The following is a 23,031-nucleotide window of genomic DNA, read 5'->3' as shown; positions in this document are numbered from 1 at the left end:
CAGAGAGAAAGAGTAGATTTTATATACTATACTCGAACAATTAATACTATCTCGATTCTTGCATTATAAATCCATCCAACTAAACCAACCAACCAACCAACCAAAGTCTAAAGTAGAAGCAAACACACAACCAATGAGAAAACGATTTGCATACGAAAACACCTTATTGGGCGGGAATAACTCATCCTTAAAATCCAAATAAATGAATTTCAACATATTAAAATAACACAATCACTATTTAATTTACTACACTCATAGGAAAAGCTGCAAAAGTGGTCTCGTTCTTCGCTTTGAAAACATGTATCCCGTCACCATCACATGCTCTGCTCCTCGATCATTTAAATACCAAAACCTTATAATAAATGAAAATTATTATTCTTTTATTTTAACAAGATGCTCCCCATATCTTTACCAGAACACAACTTGAACAGCCTCTGAGTTCTTGAGAAAGTAGTAAAATTCATTCGTTTTTGTGTGGAAATTCATTCCAAGATTGGATCTTTGCAACTGGGATTTCCTTGATTTTTTATCTAATGTAAGATTTCTGTTGCGAATTACTGTTATATTCATCTTTTTACCTTTCTTGAACATTTTAGTAATTTTAGTTTGAATTCTTCAAATTCGAACATTTTGAATGCTGGGGTTTGTAAAGATTGAATTTTTATGGCATATCCATTCATGAGTTGAGACATAGAATCCTTTGATTGAAATGTTAGTGTTGTGTTGGGAAACTTGATTTTGAATCAGCTGTAAGATTTTGTATTTTGTGATAGTGTTTGTATGAGTATTTATGGTGTGAATTTATCTGTTTCTGGGAAATTTGACTTACTGAGTTAGGTAAATCTGCAGATTATAAGAAGATGGAGAAAAGGAAATGGCCATGGAAGAAGAAATCTTCTGAGAAGAGTGGTGGTGAAAGTGAGAGCTCAGAATCCATCTCTTCACATTCTGAGAGATTCTCAGAAGATCAGGTAGTTTCTATTGTTTGAGTTCTTGAAAACTTGTGTAGTTTTTGTTGAAAAGATTGTTTTTTTAGTGTTTAGTGGTTAGTGTTGAAGATTCTTGGCACATTGCAATCATGTGAAGGAATAGAGGACTCTGTTGTTGCTAACAAAATGGATAATCCGTGTTTCGTTGCAGCAGGAGGCGATACGAGCATCAGCAAATGAAGATATGCAGTCGCCTGAGGTGACATCCGAAGCGAAGAAGATCGATATTGATGAGGATGATGAAGTGAAGGAAAGTGTGAAGATACTAACCGAAAAGCTATCAGCTGCTCTTGTGAATGTTGGTGCAAAGGAAGAGTTGGTTAAACAGCATTCCAAAGTTGCTGAAGAAGCTGTTGCTGGTAATCATTCTATCACTATTGAATAAGGTCTCGTTCGATTGCTTTGACAGTATTATAGCGAGATATACTATGAGATACGTTAAGATTGAATCGCGGGAAAATGAAATTGTTTTGTTGTTAGATTAATTTTGTTGTTATGTTGTTGGTTTCGATCTCATGAACCGACATGAAATAGATATAATCTTCCAAACTGAAGGAGCCCGATTAATGTCTTAAGATAGGCTATGAAGAGAAACAAAATTTTGATGTTTTGATGTATTTGCAATGTTGTTTTAACTTTGTTTACATGTAAGGCTGGGAAAAGGCAGAAAATGAAGTGGCAGCGGTGAAGCAGCAGCTTGACGTCGCGGTGCAGCAGAACCTGAGCTTGGATGTGAAGAACAGCCATCTCGATGGCGCCCTGAAGGAGTGTGTGCGGCAGCTGAGGCAAGCACGGGACGAGCAGGAGAAACGAATCGCGGATGCTTTGGCGGAGACTAGCAGAGACTGGGAGGCGAAGAGGGCTGATTTCGAGAGGCGGATACTTGATCTGGAGAAGGAGAATTCATCCTTGAAGCACGAGCTCGTTTCCTGTCGCGGAGAGTTGGAAGTTGTGGCCATCGAGAGGGACTTGAGCACCCGGGCTGCGGAGACTGCTAGCAAGGTGCATCTCGAGAGCATCAAAAAGGTCGCTAAGCTTGAGGCCGAGTGTCGTAGGCTCCAATCTGTGGCGCATAAATCGCCTCCACTTCAGTTCAAGAATGAAATTCCATCATCAACCAACAAGAGCATTGCTGCCTGCTCTCTCGAGATTGATATGATGGATGATTTTCTCGAGATGGAACGCCTTGCAGCGCGTGAATCGGTTTCTGAACAAGCTTCTTCGGACGAGCCAGTGATACCCGAGCTCGACTCCATGACTCGGAGAGTAGCTGACTTGGAAAACACGTTGGAAAAGTCGGAAGCAGAGCGATCAGAACTTCAGATTGCTTTAGACGAAACGTTAGATGCCCTCAAGGCAGCTGAGAGCAGGAGTATAGAAGCTGAAATAAGGTGCAACGAGCTGCAGAACGAGCTTGCTGCAGTGTACGAGACGAACGAGTCACTTGAGTATCAGCTTGGCACCATGGAAGAAGAATCAAGAACCATGTCTTCCAGCATTGATTCCTTAAAGGCAGAGTTAGAAGTTGATAGAAATATATCAGCTGAAATCAAGACAAAGTGTCGGGAGCTGGAGAGCGAACTAGCCAGCACGATCCACGAATCCGAGCTTCATCAGACCGAGTTAAGAAACGAACTAACTGCAGCCTACGAGACAAAAGAGTCTCTCGAATCACAGCTCAACACTATGACTTCAAGTGTTGATTCACTAAAATCGGAAATAGAAGAAGAACGAAAGCTATCAGCACAACTAACGACGAAATGCCAAGAACTGGAGAGCGAACTAACCAGAATTATCCGGGAATTCGAGCTCCAGCAAAGTACGCACACAAACAACGAACCAAAAGTCAAGCAGGTAGTTACTTTTACGCCTTTTACGCGTATAGAATCATTAGCAGTATCGAATTATAACACTTTTTCTGATCGCAGGAGGATCTGGCTGTCGCTGCAGATAAGCTTGCTGAGTGCCAGAAAACGATTGCATCGCTCGGGAGGCAGCTCCAGTCTCTAGCGACGTTAGAAGACTTCTTCATCGACACTTCAAGCATACCGGGATTCTCTAGAGATCCATCGAGTTCAGACATAGGAGAGCTTTGGAGGTTACCTTCGAATGGCGATGCGAATGGGAACAAGGATTCAATACGATCCTCGTCATCGACAGCTGCCAAGAATTGGAACAGTTTTGGGAAATTTTTCGTTCGAAGTAAGAGCGTGGCAGATCATTATAATGGTCAAGAGTAGTGTGTTTTTACAGATAGAAAGTAGAAACTCTATAACTTTGCATTCTTTTTTATGCTAATTATATGTTTCTCGTCATTCAAATCATATCATACTCCACAGTTGGGACACACTCTTCAACATCACCTATTCATTTTTGTCATTTTTATTGGTTGTTTCGCTCTTAGATTATTACTGTATTTAAGAAGCTATGATTGTACTTCTGTTTTACTTCTTTAATTCACATAGACAAATGGATGCAAGTGACAGATATATACTTTGCTTGAATGACTTTTAAGAACAAACAAATTCGCGAATGTTTTATTGAACGAGAAGGTGTACGGAAGGGTTAATTCTATTTTTGTTCTAGGCTACAATAGCCATTCCATCTTAATACTGCGTTTTTTTTAGCTTCCCAGTTTGGGAGAAACGCATGTCCGTCGTGCGTCTTTCGTTAATGAAACGCATCAGGGTTACGCGTTTTAACTAAAGACGCATAACAATCATGCGTCTATCAATTTTTAAATTTTTCTTTTAAAAGCCGCATGACGCACATGCGTCTATAGGTAAGACGCATAACGCACATGCGTCTTTACTTTGAATTTAGACACCCCTCCAGAACTCAGACGCAGAACGCGCAGCAGGGGAAAAACGGCAGCGGCGATTCTTGGCGATTTTCGGCGACTTCTTCCAATTTTTCGTTTTATTTTGGTAAGTTTTCTTCAATCCTTCAACATTCTTCACTTATTGGTTGGTTATTGGCTTTTTTGTTTTGGTTTTAGGTGATTTTGTAAATTAGGGTTTTTGATTAAATTGTTCAATTAGGCTGATAATTTGATGTTTTGTTAATTGTAACGGGTGTTTGTTGATGATATGCAAGCAATTGATTCTATATGTTTGTGAAATTTATCCAATTATTGAAGTTGTGAAATTCATCGTATTAGTGAAGAATGATTGTTGAATCTTGAGATTTTTGTTAAGTCTTTTATCTCTAATTTATGGACGAAATTCAGAAATTAATGTGAGAAATTCATCTTACATTGGGTTGTTAAATTGGGTGGATTCTTAATTTATTTGTGGGATAGGCCCCTAACCATCATTAGGCCCCTAACCATTATGCCTTCAGTTGCATAGTATGAGATAAAAGTTCTACTAAAGTTTGTTTATTATTGGAGCAACTGTATTAAACAGGCACACTAGAATGATATCTTGTAGTTATTGTTTTGTGAATTATTTGTTTGTAATTATTGTTTTGTGAAATCTTGTAGGATTAGATGACAACTTCAAGTTTTAGAGGGCAATTGTTATATGGACCTGAAGATCCGTCAGTTCTATATCTTCAGAAAAAACACATATCAAATAAACTACTGACGGAAGGCACATCACATATTTTCAAAGTTCGCCGGACGGAAAGTAAGACATGGGATGTGGATATTCATGCCAATGTGAGGCATTGGCTTAACATGTTTGGTTTTGGAGGCGTGATCGAATGTGGGAAGTCGATGAAGGTCGCTAGGCAAGTCCTTCAGTCAACGAACCACGCCGATGTCATGGAGTACCCAGCTTCCCAACACCGTGATGTGGTCATACCTTTTGAACCACAAGACATTCCACCACGTCGAAGTCATAGAGTGGGGGGTGCTCGAACTGGTGGGCACGGTAACACAAAACAGATAAGGATGTCGCAGCAGCAGTGGGATTATGTGCAACCAGAGCCTATGAATCCAGAGTATGACCCACCTCAATGGTCTTTCTATCCAAGCCAGGAGTCGCAATCACAGTGGGGGCGTCCCCTCTATTCCCCAAGCCAACCTGAGCTTGATTGGAGTCGTCGCCCATACTCATAAAGCCAAAATGAGCCGCAATGGAGTGGAGCCCGAACATCAGTCGATTCATACTTCCAAAATTATCAGTTCGTGGCTCCTCAACGAGTTGAAGAAGAAGATGATGATGAAGGAGAAGGAGAAGGAGAAGAAGAAAATGAATTTGAAGAAGAAAATGATGACCGAGAAGAGGAAAATGAGGAAGAAGAGGTTCAGAACATCCACGTACAACCTCGACCAGTTGCGAAGGGTTCATCACGTACCGGGGTTGGGAAGTATGTGAGCAAAGTGATGAAGAGATTTTCATCCAGGAAGAACAAGGGGATTGAACCGTCGAAATACACACCATCGTCGTATAAGTAGCTCTTTATGGAAGGATGTAATGTTATGTATATTTTGTGTACTTCTGTCTTTTTTTTTTAAAACTTTGTGTTGGTTTTTTCTTGAACTTGTTTTTCATTATATAGTGTTGTTTTGTTACGTGATTAACAGGTTTATGGTGTTATATTTTAAGATGAATTCTTGCCAAATTTTTTAAAAATAAAAATCATCATATTACGTGGTTTTAAAAATAAACAGCAACAACATCAAGTTGCTTATGGTAGAGATTAGTTATAGTTTAATTGAATACTTTTTTATGATGGAAATAAGCTAATCATATTAATTAAGGAAATACTAATATGATTTGGTATAGTGAGAAAAAAACAAAAAAAAAAAAGTAGTTCACAATTATAGAAAAAGTAGTCCAACACTAATAACGCTACTGCATTTTTTGTGACCCTGTTTTCTGGAATTTGTCTACAAAAGTTCACAATTATAGAAAACAAATACATAAACACACACTGTGACACAAATAGCAGCATAAACCTTCATTTCTTCAAGACACTGCAAGAAAGTAGTTATTATGTCAGCATTATTATCTACTTAAAGCAAGAAATATTATAAAAACTTACTTGTGCATATAGGCTGCTAGAAACTACATAACACGACCGACTGAGCAATTTCTTCGATCGTGTCCCTCTTGCCCACAATTCCTGCAACGGCGGGGAGCTTTCGGTTCACCTTCCTCGCGGACATCCATTTGATTAGGTATCCTCTTCTTTCTACCACGGCCACGCCTTCGAGGAAGCAACTGCTCAGGGGTGATGTCCAATTTCCATCCAGGTTTAGCCCAATAATCTTCGTGTCTTGGTGCATCCCATGGATGAGGACTAGAATACTGTGCTTCCCATGTAGATTTGTGGAATTTTGTAGATATGAGCTCAAACATAGCGATACCTCTATCTCTAGCAACTACACAAGCATGTGAGCAAGGAACTCTCCACGTCTGCCACTTCCCACAAGTGCACTTAGAATCTTCAAACTGCACCTTCTGTACATTGTTGCCCTTTGGCTTCCCATCTTCTAACCGTGCCTGACTTCGAATTTGGTAATGTCCTAATCCTCGGTCAAGTACAGAAATGTGATGTTTTTGCCCCTTGGCATCATTCTCAGCAAGTTTGTCCCTCGCCCACGGTGTTAACCGACCTTCGGTGTGCTGTATTTTTGTCTTCTTTTGTGCCCACCATTCCACTGTTCTCCAAAATTTGAGATCAATCAAAGCTCTAATTGGCAACTCTCTTACATCCCTCAAAACATTGTTGTAGCACTCCGACATGTTTGTTGAGGTAACCCCCCACCTAAGTCCATCATCGTAACAAAGAGACCAATTTTCTTTTCCGGCCCTATTCAGCTGTCGTATCGCATCAGGGCTTTCCTCATGCAGTGCACGCCGCCTTCTCTTATATTTACGCTCTTGAGTTGTAGCACCCAATGCCCACACCATGCCTTTCACAGTAGGACCCTTGCACTTCTGCAAGATATTTTCCCTCACATAGATCAAACAAAATTTATGGTGACATTTCGGCTCCTTTTTCCATTCATCAGAATCCATAGCCTTGAAAATTCCTTTATGCCTATCCGATATGATGCACACCTCCCTCTGGTATTTCACCACATGAATTCTGACATGTTTCAAGAACCATGTCCAACTGTCGCCAGTTTCCTCATCAACAATGGCATATGCAATAGACAAGCATTTTTTGTTAGCATCAACACCACAAGCAACAAGCAATTTACCTTTAAATCTTCCTCGGAGGTGAGTCCCGTCAATTGTTAAAACCGGTTGGGCCAGCTGAAAAGCATGTATAGCAGCTCCAAATGCCCAAAAAACATAACTGAACACCTTTTTACGTCCGTGACTCAACAGCTCGTTGTGCTTCCACTCAACAATTGTGCCTGGATTCTGTGACTGCAGTTCAAGCATGTAGCTTGGTAACTGTCTGAATGATTCCTCCCATCCACCAAAGACAATCTCTAAAGCCTTTCTCCGTGCATACCATGCCTTCTTGTAACTGATCACCACATTGAATCTTTCATGAATATAGGTTTTTATGTTCGAGGCCTTGAAAGAAACATCTTCTTGTATTTGATGTCGTATACACAAAGCAATCATCGCTGATGAAAAGTTAGCATGTCCTCTATTCACAATATGACCTTCACAAGTATGTCGTCTCACCCACTTCCTAATTTCCCAAAGATCATCATGAGCCCTTTGTGTAACAGAGACTTTCCACGAGCATTCATTCGCTTTTTCAGCGTCGGTCTCGCTGATAATAGCTATCCCATCTTCTGTCGTTCCCGCTGGAAATTTGCATACGGCATGCCACCTTCTTAACTTGCTCTCAACGACCTTAAACTGTCTTTGATGCCACAAACTCCACATAGTCATAGCCGTCTTCACATGCAGCTTGGAGTCAAATTTTGTTCCCATACCAATCCGATATGGATGTCTCTCATCCCAGTACATGTTGCTGTGTTCATTACCAACTTCATCAGGTACCTCAGAAGGACCACTTGGTAAGCTGCGAAAGAATTTCATCCCCTTGGGAACGTATTTTGGAAGTGGTTGTTCACCTTGCACAACGGGTTTACAAACTACTATCTCATCATAAGAAGCATCACCAAGAGAATCCTCACTTAGACTGGCATCTGCCTCAGATGTTACTGGCGACAATGGTTCATCATTATCTCGTACAATGCGAGTATTATCATCAAGGGTATCTGCAACATCTAAGTCGTTATTTATTCCAACACCAACATTAACAGCATCTGCAACACTCATATCACGATCAGAGCTCACATGTTCAACCCTCGCCGATGATCTAATACCACAATCAACAACGCCATAATCAACACTTGGTGTGATTTCTGAACTTCTCACAGGTGAATACTCAACAAACAATTCAATACAACGAGTAGAATTTTGAGCATCGTTGAACATAAACTCCACACTTTGATCAGTGTAAATCTCAGTACATATATAACTCATAGTGGATGCAAAGACTAGACAATGTCTCCATGATATTTGAATGACGTGTTGATTCATATCTATTCTCATTGCACCACATATCATTGCAACTAATTCAGAATACGAAACGCACGAATTCAATATAATGGAGCCTCTCGCCCGAGGTGGATCATAACAAATACCCAAGTGTGGAAGTTGAACTATTTTACCACCCCAATACAAACTCACAAATATTTGCATGATTTCTGCATAAGAAAATATAACAAATACAAAAATTAGGGACAATTTTTTTCCTATGAACCCTAATTTAATAAATCAGGGAAAACCAACCTAATCTAACAATATTATTCAATAATTAAGAGTAAGAGATAAACTTACCTAAATATAACGACAAGATGGAAGAAATCGCCGGCAAAATTAACGAAATCGCCGGAAATTGGCTCAAAATCGCGCTGCCTCCTTTTTTTCTCTCATCTTTCACAGAATGGTTTTTTGCCTCTGTCTGTCGCGATTTATGTTCAAAATAGAGACGCATGACACTTATGCGTCTTAGGGAAAGACGCATGAGGGTAATGCGTCTTTCAATAAAAAAATTAAAAAATTAAAAGACGCATGAGGGTCATGCGTCTTTCCCTAAGACGCATGTATCTGATGCGTTTCATTAACGAAAGACGCATGACGGACATGCGTTTCTCCCAAACTGGGAAGCTAAAAAAAACGCAGTATTAAGATGGAATGGCTATTGTAGCCTAGAACACAAATAGAATTAACCCGTGTACGGAAACATGGGTTTTGGTTTACGAATAAATAAAATCGTGATTCTTGTAGCAACAATTGTTCATACATACACCTCGTTCTCTTCCTACACCATTTTGGATCATTAGTGTAATTCTTCTCTGAATTCTGCTTGTTATCGCCATCTTACAAGTGGTTCTTGTCAATGTATATTTAAACCAACAACATACATGAATTTATTTGGGTTTAAACCTCCACTCCATGACACTCAGCCTTATGCAGTCACGCTTACGGAATATCATTGCTTGGGCGGTCTCGACCTCACCATCACCAACTCTCTTCACAGTAAATGTGAGAAGGGTCACAGGATGAAAATTGGATTTCACAACATTCACATGTTCACCAAACTCATACGCTTCGCCATGCCACTGCAGCAGGTTTATTCAAATGCAAATGATAAGACGATTATACAAGCAGACTACACTCATCAATATATATAATTACATACCACGGCCTCAGCATTGATCGTTTCAAGTGCACGTGCAATCTCGTCACAATAGAGGGGTCGGCGAGATCCACAAACAAGATCCATGGGGATTGGTGCCAATGCATGGCTAACCCAGTCCTCTATGCAAGAAGGGAAGGATTGAATATCATATCCCTGAAACAAACATATCATAATTAAAATTCTCAATTTTATAGTAACAAAACGAATGATATAGGTGCAGGTAGTGGATTTGATTAAATATCAATAAATACATGCTACTGCTAAATAATTTTTCAAATCATAAACAAACGTGACACTGGAATCTAGTAGTAGTCTCTAAAATGGAAGCAAAACAATTAACCATATATTCATAATCATCAGCATTAAATTAGCATTAAGCATAATCATCAGGGAAAGAAAGCCTAAATTCAGAGATTATATTAGCATGTAGTGTTGCAACCATCGAATTTAGGGGAAAAAAACCGAAACTCAGAGGGAGAAAGAAGAAATTAAATTTGCACTAAACAGAATCATCATATTGGGGAAAGAAACCCTAAATCAAAGAGGAAATTAAATCAGCATGTATCATAAATCATAATCATCAAATTGGGGACAAAAAAACCTAAATTCAGAGGAGGTCAAATTCGCACTACACAGAATCATCATATTGGGGAAAGAAATTCTAAATCAAAGAGGAGATTAAATCAGCATGTATTATAAATTTATAATCAAGGAGTTGAGGAAAAAAACCTAAATTGAGAGGGAGAAAGAGGAGATCAGATTACCTTGCTCTCTCGAACTAGACGGAAGAAATTCCAGCATTCCATGTACTCGTCTGGAGTCATAATAGATTTACGATTCTCGTATTTTCCCAGAGATTCCTCCATTGCCATGTAGGGGCCAAGCAATCCAAACATACGGCATTGTAAGTAGGGCTGGCAAATCGTGCGGATTGGGTCGTTATCGGGTCAACCCGATAACGACCCAACCCAATAAGGCCAAACCCGAACCCAACCTGTTAAGGAAATCCCAAACCCGAACACGAACCCAACCCGCCACCTTCAAACCCGGACACGACCTGGACACGACCCGAACACGATAACACGATAACGACACGAACCACTTTGGGTTGACCCGACACGATAAGAACACGATATCGACCTGGACACGATAAGAACACGATATCGACCTGAACACGATACCAACATGAACCACTTTGGGTTGACCCGACACGATAACAACACGACAACAACCTAAGCACGATAACAACACGATTACATATTGCTTCAAAAAATGATCAAGACTTTAAAAAGCCATATAGCATGAAGATGTTCCATTTTAAACAACAAAACTCCAACAAAATCCAAAAAAACCCAACAAAATCCATAACTTTTGTTCCAAATACATAACTTTTGTTCCAAAACCCAACAAAAAAATTTGAAACAAGATAAAAGAACTAAAGAAGTAAAAAGAACAAAACAAAAAAGAGTGAAAATACTAAAAATTAAATTAAATTTATTGAATCAAAATAAAAAGGATATAATAGTAAAATAAATTATATTATAAAATTATTTGTTGATTAGTTTTGCTAGTACATAATATCTGAATTAACGTTTTGTATCTATAAGTATAAACTTATTTTTCATAAATTTATTCAAATTATCCCTTTATTCTAAACACTAATTGATTTAGTTTTATTTTTCACTTGGATCTCTCACGTACATTGTATTATTTCATTTCTTTCGACTACTTTAATTTTTGTAATTTGAAATATAATTTGAAGTTTGTAATTTCAAATATTTTCTATATATTATAACACATGAAGAAATATGCAAAGTAGGGTCATTACATGGTCATTTAATATTATTATCCAAAATTACATGAATGAAGACATAATTATATATTTTGAATATATTAACTAATATACTTGAAGTGTCACACGCTTAGACGTTGATAGCAACAACCTTCTATCGTCGAACTAGCTCTTATGTATCATTTGATGCAGTATAATATATAACAGATTATTAATCATAAATTAATTTTATAATATGGGTCTAAAATTTGTTGTGGTTTATCATAATATTTAAATATATCAATTTATATAGCAGTCATATAATTAAAGGATATGTTACAACTTACATGTTGGGTTCCACATGTTATCATCATACCATCTCTATTATGATATTATTACGCACTATGAAAATAATTATAAAAGTAATATTAAAATAATACAGTAAATGAAATATTGAAAATATTGTGATTTATCATATAGTAATACTAATAATTTTTCATGATCTTATCAATTTTTGGAGCAAGTGCTATACATTTGAATGTTGTATTACTATTATATGTGTTGAGTCCAACAATGTCTCATCATTGAATGACTCATATTATAATGTTAATAATTTTAGATAGAATAATCAACCAATATGTATAATATTATTTTCAAAATTAAAAGTTAGAAATTAATGATAAAATATCAATGGTTTTAAAAATAATATGAGAGAATTTCCTAACAAAAGAGTGTTTTCCTAATTTATACTTTAAAAAAAAAAACAATTTATTTATCTTTATATCATTGTGATAGTTTAAATAAAATGAATAAAAAATTATTCCATTATTATTCCATTAAAATACTATGGATGGTTATTCTCTCTAAAATTTCATCTTTTAATAAGGGTCTTGGTACATATTGTACAACAATACAAATGAAAAATGAAAAATTATAAATAAGGTCAAATTAGTCACAAAAATATGTAATTAATGATGCTATCTAATCAAAATAAATTAATATTATTCTTTTTAAAATTTGAAGGGCATTTTGTGTATAAAATTTTTGCAAATTTATCTTTACTCAAAATAAAAATAATAATATTAATTTTTAACGGGTTACCCGACCCGACCCGCATCCAACCCGCATCCGACCCGATTTTGTCCGTGTTCTTAGTGGGTCGACCCAATAATTACCCGCATCCAATAAGACTTGATCCAAACCCAATAATTTCGTGCGGATTCGTGTCGGATTATCGTGTCGTGTCAAAAATTGCCAGCCCTAATTGTAAGAGCATCACTTCATGGAGGACACTTCCCAGACAAATCACTTTTTTTTTTCTACAGCCACAAAAATAAAAATTTAGTTGGACACTTTTTTTTTTCCACATTTAACTTTATTTTATTTTTTACTTATTTTTTCAATGAATATTAAAATTATTGGCCAAAAAATAATTAGAAAAAATACATAATTTAATATTAAAAAAAAAACTAATGGCCAAAAACCAAATCATTTTAATTGGACTCATATTCCCAAAGTAATCAAAACCCATTTAAAAATGCCCAAAATTAATCTATATTCTTCCTCATTTAAGAAAGCCTAAAATTAACCCATTCAAAACCCTACTTTTCATCTTCTGCCTTATTCTTCTTCTCTTTCTCTCTTCCTTTTGAAAACGAAAAAAAAATAGAAAAATCAAAATTCAGAATCGGCGCCGCCGCGGCTCACCCACCGCACAATAGACCGCCACGGGCACCGCCGCGGCTAGCCGACTCTCGGCGCGTCCTCGGGGAGTAAGTGGCGGAGGGCCTTCCGCCTCATCCCAGATGTCCACGCTGCGCCAGAAGCTTCCTCCACTATAGTTCGCCGCGGTTAAGGCGATTCCGGGGCGGCAGGCGCGCCGCCCCTACTGTGGATGCTCTAAGGAATCCTTGAGATCCCCTTCTTTCCACTGCCGTGGCGGCCATGGCTCCACGCCTAATTTTTTTTATAAAAGGATCGGGATTACTGTAAAACGGCGCCATCGCCGTTGAGGGGATCCCCAATATATCATAAATTGATATCATCATCGGTCTAACAATGAAGAGATGCGCGCCTTTCTCTCTATGGTGGCGTTCGGTTGCCATGACTAATAATTAATCCCTCCGTCCTAAGGAAGATGATCCCTTTCTTGGATGGCACGGGATTTTATGCAACTTTATTTTGTGTGTTAAATGGAGAGAGTAAAGTAAGAGAGATGGGATAAAGTAGAGATAAAGGGGTTTCCATTTTAAGTAATGGATCATCTTGGTTGGGACAAGAAAGTGGGTCATCTTTAATGGGACGGAGAAAGTATGAGATATGATTAAGTTGTGAGATTATTTCAGTTGGAGAGGGAGGCTATGACTAATTATTATGAGACTATTCATCCAACATTAAGTTGTAGAGTTCAATCTCATGAACCAAATATAATACATATTTAATCATGTGATTTAATCTTGGCAACCGAACACCGCCTATATATTACTCCACAATATAATTACAATTGGGCTCTACATTATTCATGGCCCAATTTCTTTAGTGGCACACTAAATAAATTAGAAACTTTCATACAGTATTTCTTCCATTTCTAAAAATTAGAAACTATTTCCTTTAATTGTTTGTTTATAAAAAAATAGACATTAAAAATATATTTCTCTATATGATGTGTGACTCATTTTTTATTAATTTATTTTTTATTTTTCTATTTTTCTTACTTTATTAATTTTATATTAAAATTCTGGAGTCTTATAAGAAACTGACCTGTAAAATGGAGATGTAGTTCGCAATATAATTAAAAATTTTACGAGAATAAAAAAAGTAGCATAAATAATTTTGAATCCCCGTAAAAAGTGAACCTACTTGCCGTTGTTCTTAAATACTCCCTCCGTCCACGAATAGGAGTTCCATTTTTTCCATTTTAGTCCGTCCGCGAATAAGAGTCCTGGTTCACTTTTACCATAAATAGTAATAGAGTCCCACCTTCCACTAGCTTATTCCACTCACATTTCATTTAAAACTAATATATACAAGTGGGACCTCTATTCCACTCACTTTTTTCACCCACTTTTCTTTACATTTCTTAAAACTCGTGCCACGCATAAATGAGACTCCTAATAACGGACGGAGGGAGTAACTAACAAATAGAATGTCCTAAAATTTGCATACGCCATAATCCATTTTTATCGAGATACTCATTTGTATTTTTCTAAAAAATCGTAACATCAAAAAAATGATACTAACATGCTCCAGCATGAAGGTGCCAAACGTTACTTATAATTACACTATTAAAGTTAATCTTAAAGTCATCTCTATCCTTTTACTCCAAAATCCAAACCCAAAATAATTCATATTCACCAAATTTTTATATTTTTTTAATCCTACCTACCTATTTATATAAATTACCCACAACACTTTATTTATAATTTTATCTATAATTTGTAAGAAGACATAGTAGAAAATAAAGCTGTACATGAAAATGTGATTAAAACACAGCGCGACGCTTGTTTCATTTTTATTCATTTTTTTACTTACATAATTGTAGATGATTTTATCACTAATTATTAAAAGTACATAATTAATCCTCTATTCATGCAACGACCGACGATAAATGAATAATGAGAGTCAATCTAATAGTCCAACGCTGGGTAGGCTATATTCTTTTCCCAAGGATGTAAACGAGTGTTGAAATACTATTAACATTGAGCTGTAAATTTGACCGGTCACAATTGTTGCTTCTCCTTCGAAATAAGAAGGATTCAATTCTCCACTTCATAATCCTCATCTTTCTCACCTCATTTCATCCCTTTCAGATTAATATTATAAACAAAAGTATGCGGTTAAAACAATGAGAGACGCTATTTATAAGCGCTTAGAAAATCTAGGTATTAAAAAGGAAATAAAATAAAATTTGGGAAATTTATAATAAATCCCAAAAAGTAATAAATTGTTGTTTCGCCCCCTAAACGATATCAGATGACCAAAATCCATAGTTCAACATTGCGACGATGTTGCTATGATTTCACTTCTACGCTCGATTCACAAGCACCGTGCGAATTTCAAGTCATTCTAAAATTTAGGAAATTAAAAATAAATCCAAAAATATAATAAATTGTCTTTTTCACGCCCTAAACGATGTCAGATGACCAAAATCCATCATTAAACATTGCGACGATGTTGCTATGATTTCAACTTCTAAACTCGATTCGCAAGCACCGGGCGAATTTCAAGTCATTCTACAATTTAGGAAATTAAATAAATAAATCCAAAAATATAATAAAATGTCTTTTTCGCGCGCCCTGAACGATGTCAGATGACCAAAATCCATCATTAAACACTGTGATGATGTCGCTATGATTTCAACTTCTAAGCTCGATTCGCAAGCACCGTGCGAATTTCAAGTCACACTGACACATGACGTTTTCGACGTCGCCTATATTTACTGTTGGAAGTGCATACTTATTATCATTTGACTTCATCTGATAAACTTGGTCTGATGTTGGAAACATGAGATCAAGGCCGAACTGATAATTATTTATTTGTTTTATTCATATATTATTTATTACATATAATTCAAGACTTATATATGACCTTTAATTTTGTAGCTAGTTTAGTTTTTGCTATGGTCACATTATTTATGCCGCAACCCTGGTGAAATATGGGTTTGTTGAATAATGTCCGCAACAAGAAATACTAGATATATAAATGTAGTTCAGCCGGCGAGGGATAATACTTGTATGATTGGAGACATTGTGACGATGTTGCTATGACTTCGATTTCCAAGCTCGATTCGTAAGCAACGTGCGAATTTCAAATCATTTTAAAATTTAGAAAATTAAAAGTAAATCCTCAAGAAATAATTGTGAATGTTGTGCGTTCTGCTTTTAGTTGTGTCACCCTTTTCACATTTACTATCAACAAAGTTGGTGATGCTAAGGTCCTCACTGCCCAAGCAATGGTACACTGTAGGCGTGACTACTCGCTCACCGTTGAGGAGGGGAGGTTTAAACCTTAATAAATTAAATCCCTCTCATATTTCATGAACGCGTGTTCTTGGTTTACCTTTCTAAAAAAGCTAGGGATCATATTCGGAAAAAGAGATTTCGAAAAATTGGATCATATTTGCTGATCTTTCAGAATTTGGGACTAAATTCGTTGACATTTTAGGCTCGAGACATGCGAACTTTTTCGAATATGGAATTATTGAATTTTTCTCATATTTTCTTTTATTATTTCCTTCACAATATTTATGAATTAACCAAACTATACCATAAAATTTAAACCCAATTTTGATACCACTGTCGACGTCATCTACTTTCTCTCGATCAATTTCACGGCCGAGAGGAGGGCCACTGCCGTGTCTGGCAACACATTCCCATCATCATTTGCGACAATGTAACGCGGATGAAGAGAGAGAAAAATATGGGATCGACAGAGTGAGGCAGCGCAAATCAATTTGTCATCTATTAAATTCTTTTATTTTAAATTAAATGATCACACATAAACTATTGTTTCTTATAATTCGGAATTGAAATATTTCTCCAACAGAAACACTATCCACAAAGCTCTTGAAAAATGACTTGGAAAAGTTGGCGCAACAAACCAGCATAATTCCAAATCATCCAAACGAAATTCCACAAAAATCATGTATAGATATAAGATTGCAGCAGAAACCAAAATCAAACTCCAAAACAATAATTCTCTCGAGCTAGCCAGGTTTTGGATCGAGATGGCTTGCGGTAAAATTCCTAGAAAATCCCAAAGGAATTTGAGGTAACAACTTCTTTCGTCTCCGAGAAAATGCAGAGATTGGTGAACCGTATTAGAAATGGGCAGAAGAGATAAAGAGATAAATTCATCACCGGCTTGAACCCGCTCTGATACCATATTAGAAATGAGCCACTCACCCCTTAAAAGGGCCTTATAATAGGGGGGGGTTATCTATACTTTTATAAGTAAGCTAAATTTTGACTGACTTTTACAAAATTTTGTTATTTTGATATATTTGCAATGTTGTTTTATAACCTTTATTATTATTATTATTATTATTATTATTATTATTATTATTATTATTATTATTATTATTATTATTATTATTATTATTATTGTATTCGTATAAGTAAACTTTGAAAATATTACTCTTAAAAAAAATAGATTTGACAAATACTGTATACTAGTATCCTGGAAGGAAATATAATAAGGAATAAATTGAAAAACTACGCATATCCACCGCACGATCAATCTTCCAGTGTAAATTCAATTGTGAACCCATCCAAGCGACTAGGCGTAAATTTTGTCAATTTTTTGATGATTGAATTTGATGATGCGGAATTAGAGCATCCGCAATGGTGCTTAGGCCAACCATAGGCTAGCCATTCTCTCCCCTGCCACGTCAGCAATACTAAAAAAACCACCTGCCACGTCAGATTTAGGCCAGTCATAGGCCAGCCGCAATAAAAAACAATTCAAAATATACTACATTTACGGAATTAAAATTACGATTAAAATACGGAATTAAATTTACGACCCATATACGGGAAAATTCATTAATTGCATTAAAAAAAGTTACATAGATAAAAAAAAATTACATGCATAATAAAGAAAAAAAACTATCGTCGTGCAATCCTCCGTGCCCACAACTCTTCAATTATATCCTTTTGGAGTTGAATATGAGCATCCACTTGGCGCATGTTGGCAAATTCCTTGAGTCGGCCGGCTTCATCGAGAGGTACCCCCTGACGTACACTAGGGTTGGCCGTTCCGTGGCTTGGACCGGCTTCATCGTCATTGACCCAACTAGTCATTTGTACGCCTTCGTCTTCGACGATCATGTTGTGCAGGATAATGCAGGCGTACATTATCTCGGAAACGCATCCGACATCCCACAAACGCGTTGGGCCCTTAATTGCCGCCCATCGAGACTGGAGCACACCAAATGCGCGCTCCACGTCCTTGCGCGCCGACTCCTGTCGTTGCGCAAAGTAGGCCTTCTTTTCATCACTTGTTTGTCGGATCGTCTTCACAAAGACCGGCCACCGAGGGTATATCCCATCCGCCAAGTAGTAGCCCATATCATGCTGGTTGCCGTTGGCCACAAAAGAGACGGCTGGACCGACGCCCTGGCACTTCTCGTTGAAGAGGGGAGACGAGTTCAGGACGTTGAGGTCGTTGTTCGACCCGGCTACCCCAAAATACGCATGCCAGATCCACAGCCGGTAATCAGCTACGGCCTCGAGGATTATCGTGGGGTTCTTTGACTTGTAGCCGGTCGTGTAGGCCCCCTTCCAGGAAGTCGGACAGTTCTTCCACTCCCAATGCATACAGTCTATGCTGCCTAACATCCCGGGGACCCATGCTTCTCCCCGTGCATCTGCATCAAATTCTGACAATCTTCGGGAGTAGGGTTTCGAAGGTACTGCTCACCGAAAATGCTGATCACACCCCACAGAACTCCTTCAGACATTTCAGGGCTGACGACTCACCGATGTGGAGGTACTCATCCCACATGTCTGCCGCGCCTCCGTAGGCCAACTGCCTAATTGCCGCCGTTGGATAGGGGTGTGGCCGGGCCTGCCAGCCGCATCGTGCCTGAAGCGGAAACACAGATATTGAAGCTCCAATGCCCCAACGATGCGCATAAACAACTCCCTGCGCATTCTAAAACGCCGCCGGAACATGTTGGCGGGAAACCGCGGGTACTCTGCAAAGTAGTCCTCGTACAGCCGCTGATGTGCAGCTACGTGATCCCGATCAATCACTGCTCGGTGGTGGACAACTCGTGGAGGGCGAGGTATCGCCTGCTGTTCCACCATACGCATGTACCGCTCCATCCCGCGGTTCATGTAGGCCTCCATAGCCTCGTTCATCCTCCGTTCGTACTCCTCAGGATCCACACCACTACCACTACCGCTACCACCCGCGTTACTCATCGCTCGATGATGCCCTTGTACAGAAAGTTAAAGAGAGAGAAAACTCGTTAAAACAAGTGGTGCAAATGAAAATGAAACGAAAATCGCGTTTATATATGATTTTTAAAAAAAAAAAAAATCAAAAATCGGCGCTGGCCGATCGGGCCGCCACAATGGCGGCTAGCCGATGGCCAGCCCACGCCGATCCGCTCGCCGATTTCGTGTTTGCCGATTGCAATGGTTCGGCTAGCGCGACGAATCGGCTAGCCGGTCGCTAGCCGACCATTGCGGATGCTCTTAGAGATTATATTAGCACGTAGTGGTGCAATCATCGAATTTGGGGGAAAAAACCTAAATTCAGAGGGAGAAAGAGGAGATTAAATTTGCATTATATATAATCATATTGGGGAAAGAAACCCTAAATCAAAGAGGAGATTTGATCAACATGTATTATGATCATCGAATTGGCGGAAAAAACCCTAAACACAGAGGGAGAAATAGGATATTAAGTTTGCACTATACATAATAATCATATTGGGGAAAGAAAAGGAGACGGGGCGTGTTTGATAAGTTAGTAATACTGAGATAGAGAACTATATACGGATATTTCTAATTGTTTAATATCATAGTTAAGCTTAATTCAAAACCCAATATAAGACAAGAGCTCTATCCAATCTTACTAAAATTATAGCTTTAACCATGTTTATATAACCCACCAAGTTCAAGTTAAGCCATGTTATATTTATATGTTATACAAATTTAGATAATTTCTTTTCAATCAAACAACCAACGAAAAAAATTCATATCTTTGCATATTTTGACATAAAGTCCATATTTCTTATCTTGTTTTACATATCTTCTCATATCTATTTTTTTATGAAACTGAGTCCTAAATCAACATGTATTATAATCATCAAATTGGGAAAAAAAACCTAAATTAAGAGAGAGAATACTCTACATTATTCATGGCCCAATTTCGTCCGTGTGTGTTGGACCTTTAAAAACCATATATTTCTTCCCTCTTATCAAATTATAAATTCTTTCATTTTGTAGTCTGTTTTTTAAAATTAGAAAATTAAAAACTTCTTTTTTTTTTTATAAAAAAAAATGGAAGTTCTTTCCTAGTATTATTTGTTTCTTAAAACTAGAAATTTTCTATTTAAAAAATGATATTTTGAACACAATCTGCACACGATATCGTAATAAGAGTCCGATACTATTACAAAAAAAATGTGATATTAGACAATTAAATCTAATTAACATAATAAACACAAATTTCACATATGTTGACATGTGATAATATATATAGTATTAGTAAATTATTATATTTATTTGTAGATGGCAAAACATATATATGGCCGAATTTGATATATATGGAAAAATGCTTTTTATTAAAGGAAAAGGCAAAAAGAATATAAAAAGAAAAACTAGGCAACAATCCATGAGTGTAAGAGCATCTCCAAGGAGAGAAGTAAATGGAGAGGTAAACTAATATAACTACTATATTTACCTTTTCTTTATGAAAAAACATTCTCCAAGGGGAGAGGTATTTGAGAAGGTATTATACTTTTTTTCCATTTTGAAGAGGTATCTTTACCTCTCCATTGATGGAGAGGTAAAATCATATAACCACCATATTTACCTTCTTTTCATTACACTTTATGTTTTTTTAATGTTTGTACTATTATTTTATTTTTTTTAAATGATATATCTTTCTATATACTTTTTATCCTTGGAGTTGATTGATTTTTGGAAAGGCATATTGCAATTTTTGAGAAGGTATAAACATGATATACCCTTTTCATTTACCTTCTACCCTTGGAGTTGCTCTAAGTGTAAAACCTCTGCGTGATCTTTTTGTCAATTTTCCGACGATGCTAAACGGTGGATTTGGATTTGGGGTTGTTGATCAACGGGATTGGGGAACGGAGTGGCCGCCGCTGGAGGATTCCCCGCAACTCAAATATGGCTTGCTTCAACCCTACTTTCTCATGGGCAAATCTCTCGGTACATACCAGGATCATAAATCTTACATGCCTGAATGCAAGGATTTCTTCCGGCTACTTCGACAGAGCAGGGTGGGTGATTAATTCAATTTTCCTCTTTTCTCAAATTAGGGTTTATTTTCCCCCAATTCGCCAATTAATCGTTTTTTTCGCAATGAATTTGAATCTGGTACTTGCAGGGATATGATATTGCCGATTGTATCGTTTTTTCGCAATTAATTTGAAATTTCTGCCTGCTAGGGGTATGATATTGTTTCCTGCCCTTCTTTCATGCTGGAACGGGAATGGCGCTTGACGAAGACTTTGAGCTGGCTAATGCTTTTTATCGAGATAACTTGAGGGTAAAGATGGAAGCTATTGTTAACAAAATTAATGCTGATGCCAAGGTTAGTAGCTAGATTCTCCTGTCTATATACTCACACATTTACAAGTGTGTGTGTTTTGATCAGTTTTTGTTGGTTGGGGTGTGTGATGCAGTGTCATGGAGAAATGTACGCGGTGGGCAGTTTTATAAATAATGTGAGGAACATACCACATGAGTTGAGCCTTCTAACATTTACTGTGAAGCAAATTAATGGTCGTTTTAAGTTTCTTGATGTCGTCAAGACTGTCCAAGGGATGGTATCAAAACAAAGACGTGGTGTAGTAGAATATTTGGTCGAGGAGTGGAGGTTTTTACCTCAACAAGTTGCTGTCCATTCTGATGGTGATGGTGCCGGAGTTATGTGTATTGGTGGGGGTTCGTGTTCTGATTCCGAGTCCCTAATGGACTGGGAGTGAAGAAGTCTTGAAGGAGCCTATAAGGTCGAGGATTGGAGGTTTAAACCAATGGATCGGAAGTGAGAAGCGCAACTACATTTTGTATGTAGCATTTAGAAGTAGTCAATGAGCTCTCCCTTTAGTAGTAGGACTGACTGTGTATATGGTTGATCATCTTGAAAACCGACTTTTAATTCTCAGGATGCTGTAAATGAACTCAGAAAAATTAAGATGAAGAAACGGAATGGAATTCAGTAGCAATGTAACAGTCACAAATTGAGAAAGAAAATTCGGAGAGAATCACTCGACCCTCAATGATCACACACAAGACTTTGCATGACTGAATGAAATTTAGCCTCTGTTGCCGCTGCCTCTTCTCCCTCCTGCTGTTCCGTTATTTATTCATTTTAAGCAAATAACTCATGCTCGCTCGCTCCATGCACCGTGATGTATGGCGTGCATCACTTATTCAACACGGTTTCAGAACCAACCAACCAAACACATTTTCCTCTCACTCACAATCCACAGACATTCAAGGCTTGCCAAATACTCTTGAGCAATGTACAAATGAACATGGATAACTAAAATTACATACACTTTGGATCAGCAATTTCAAGCGCAGATTTCAATTCAATTGAACATGTATACTATAAGGTCAGGAAGCATATAAAATCCCTAATTCATAGCTGGAATTGCAGAGGTGATGGCTCATGGATGGATGAATGAAGGAGGGAGACGCTAGTGTTGATGAAGTAGAGTAGCCATGAACAAGGCTCCGGCTTCACTCTTCTTCTCAATCCTGCTTGCACCGCTGCGAAATTTTTGCATAAAAAAGATTGGGCACGTGGGCCATGTAGTCCATTAATACAATTCATGTAATTTTTTTAAAGAAGAAGATCAATAATGATTTTCCGTCTATTTTCATGTGAACTCGAATCCCCGATTTATTGGTTGGAGGGGAAGCGTCTTCC

General features: G+C 37.6%; 4 protein-coding genes and 1 pseudogene across 7 annotated transcripts; 3 read left to right on the top strand and 2 right to left on the bottom strand.

Annotated features, from left to right (window-relative positions):
- Nucleotides 1-291: 291 nt before the first annotated feature.
- LOC125219233 (filament-like plant protein 3) lies at nt 292-3,436 on the top strand. Of its 3 annotated transcripts, none has more exons than XM_048121148.2 (5): nt 292-535; nt 850-971; nt 1,144-1,348; nt 1,642-2,843; nt 2,918-3,436. In XM_048121148.2, exons 2-5 carry the CDS (start codon nt 861-863, stop codon nt 3,227-3,229), a joined length of 1,830 nt encoding a protein of 609 aa, XP_047977105.1. In that variant the 5' UTR covers nt 292-535; nt 850-860; the 3' UTR covers nt 3,230-3,436. The 3 variants fall into 3 exon arrangements, with proteins under 3 accessions (XP_047977105.1, XP_047977104.1, XP_047977103.1); XM_048121147.2 differs by having other exon boundaries at nt 838-971; nt 1,141-1,348; XM_048121146.2 differs by having other exon boundaries at nt 293-535; nt 1,141-1,348.
- Nucleotides 3,437-4,716: 1,280 nt separating this feature from the next.
- Nucleotides 4,717-5,391, top strand: LOC148933777 (uncharacterized; annotated as a pseudogene).
- A 511-nt stretch (nt 5,392-5,902) lies between these two features.
- Nucleotides 5,903-8,617, bottom strand: LOC148933776 (uncharacterized). The gene has a single exon (XM_089064987.1). It carries the CDS (start codon nt 8,615-8,617, stop codon nt 6,005-6,007), a length of 2,613 nt encoding a protein of 870 aa, XP_088921113.1. The 3' UTR covers nt 5,903-6,004.
- A 550-nt stretch (nt 8,618-9,167) lies between these two features.
- On the bottom strand, nt 9,168-10,523 carry LOC125218056 (uncharacterized). Its single transcript, XM_048119653.2, has 3 exons — nt 10,385-10,523; nt 9,621-9,773; nt 9,168-9,540 (listed from the first exon to the last, which is right to left on the bottom strand). The coding sequence occupies exons 1-3, from the start codon at nt 10,514-10,516 to the stop codon at nt 9,349-9,351; spliced, it is 477 nt and encodes a 158-aa protein (XP_047975610.1). The 5' UTR covers nt 10,517-10,523; the 3' UTR covers nt 9,168-9,348.
- A 10,246-nt stretch (nt 10,524-20,769) lies between these two features.
- On the top strand, nt 20,770-22,569 carry LOC125218047 (uncharacterized). Of its 2 annotated transcripts, none has more exons than XM_048119643.2 (3): nt 20,770-21,373; nt 21,481-21,687; nt 21,779-22,569. In XM_048119643.2, exons 2-3 carry the CDS (start codon nt 21,586-21,588, stop codon nt 22,079-22,081), a joined length of 405 nt encoding a protein of 134 aa, XP_047975600.2. In that variant the 5' UTR covers nt 20,770-21,373; nt 21,481-21,585; the 3' UTR covers nt 22,082-22,569. The 2 variants fall into 2 exon arrangements, with proteins under 2 accessions (XP_047975600.2, XP_047975599.2); XM_048119642.2 differs by having other exon boundaries at nt 20,772-21,373; nt 21,542-21,687; nt 21,779-22,568.
- Nucleotides 22,570-23,031: the final 462 nt, after the last annotated feature.

This window comes from Salvia hispanica, chromosome 1 (genome assembly GCF_029641045.1).
Source record: "Salvia hispanica isolate PSC_SH4W2 chromosome 1, Shi_PSC_v1, whole genome shotgun sequence".
Classification (NCBI taxonomy): domain Eukaryota; kingdom Viridiplantae; phylum Streptophyta; class Magnoliopsida; order Lamiales; family Lamiaceae; genus Salvia; species Salvia hispanica.
Note: the sequence above shows the minus strand (reverse complement) of the source record. Positions and strands in the feature narration are given on the sequence as shown.

Excerpts from the sequence above, each read along its gene's own strand:
- LOC125218056 (XM_048119653.2), bottom strand. The coding sequence starts at position 10,516 with ATGTTTGGATTGCTTGGCCCCTACATGGCAATGGAGGAATCTCTGGGA. Across the intron at positions 9,774-10,384 it reads GTCTAGTTCGAGAGAGCAAG|GGATATGATATTCAATCCTT; the intron begins GTAATCTGATCT and ends TGTTTGTTTCAG. Across the intron at positions 9,541-9,620 it reads CGATCAATGCTGAGGCCGTG|TGGCATGGCGAAGCGTATGA; the intron begins GTATGTAATTAT and ends AACCTGCTGCAG.
- LOC148933776 (XM_089064987.1), bottom strand. The coding sequence starts at position 8,617 with ATGCAAATATTTGTGAGTTTGTATTGGGGTGGTAAAATAGTTCAACTT.
- LOC125219233 (XM_048121147.2), top strand. The coding sequence starts at position 861 with ATGGAGAAAAGGAAATGGCCATGGAAGAAGAAATCTTCTGAGAAGAGT. Across the intron at positions 972-1,140 it reads AGAGATTCTCAGAAGATCAG|CAGGAGGCGATACGAGCATC; the intron begins GTAGTTTCTATT and ends GTTTCGTTGCAG. Across the intron at positions 1,349-1,641 it reads TGCTGAAGAAGCTGTTGCTG|GCTGGGAAAAGGCAGAAAAT; the intron begins GTAATCATTCTA and ends TTTACATGTAAG.
- LOC125218047 (XM_048119643.2), top strand. The coding sequence starts at position 21,586 with ATGGCGCTTGACGAAGACTTTGAGCTGGCTAATGCTTTTTATCGAGAT. Across the intron at positions 21,688-21,778 it reads AAATTAATGCTGATGCCAAG|TGTCATGGAGAAATGTACGC; the intron begins GTTAGTAGCTAG and ends TGTGTGATGCAG.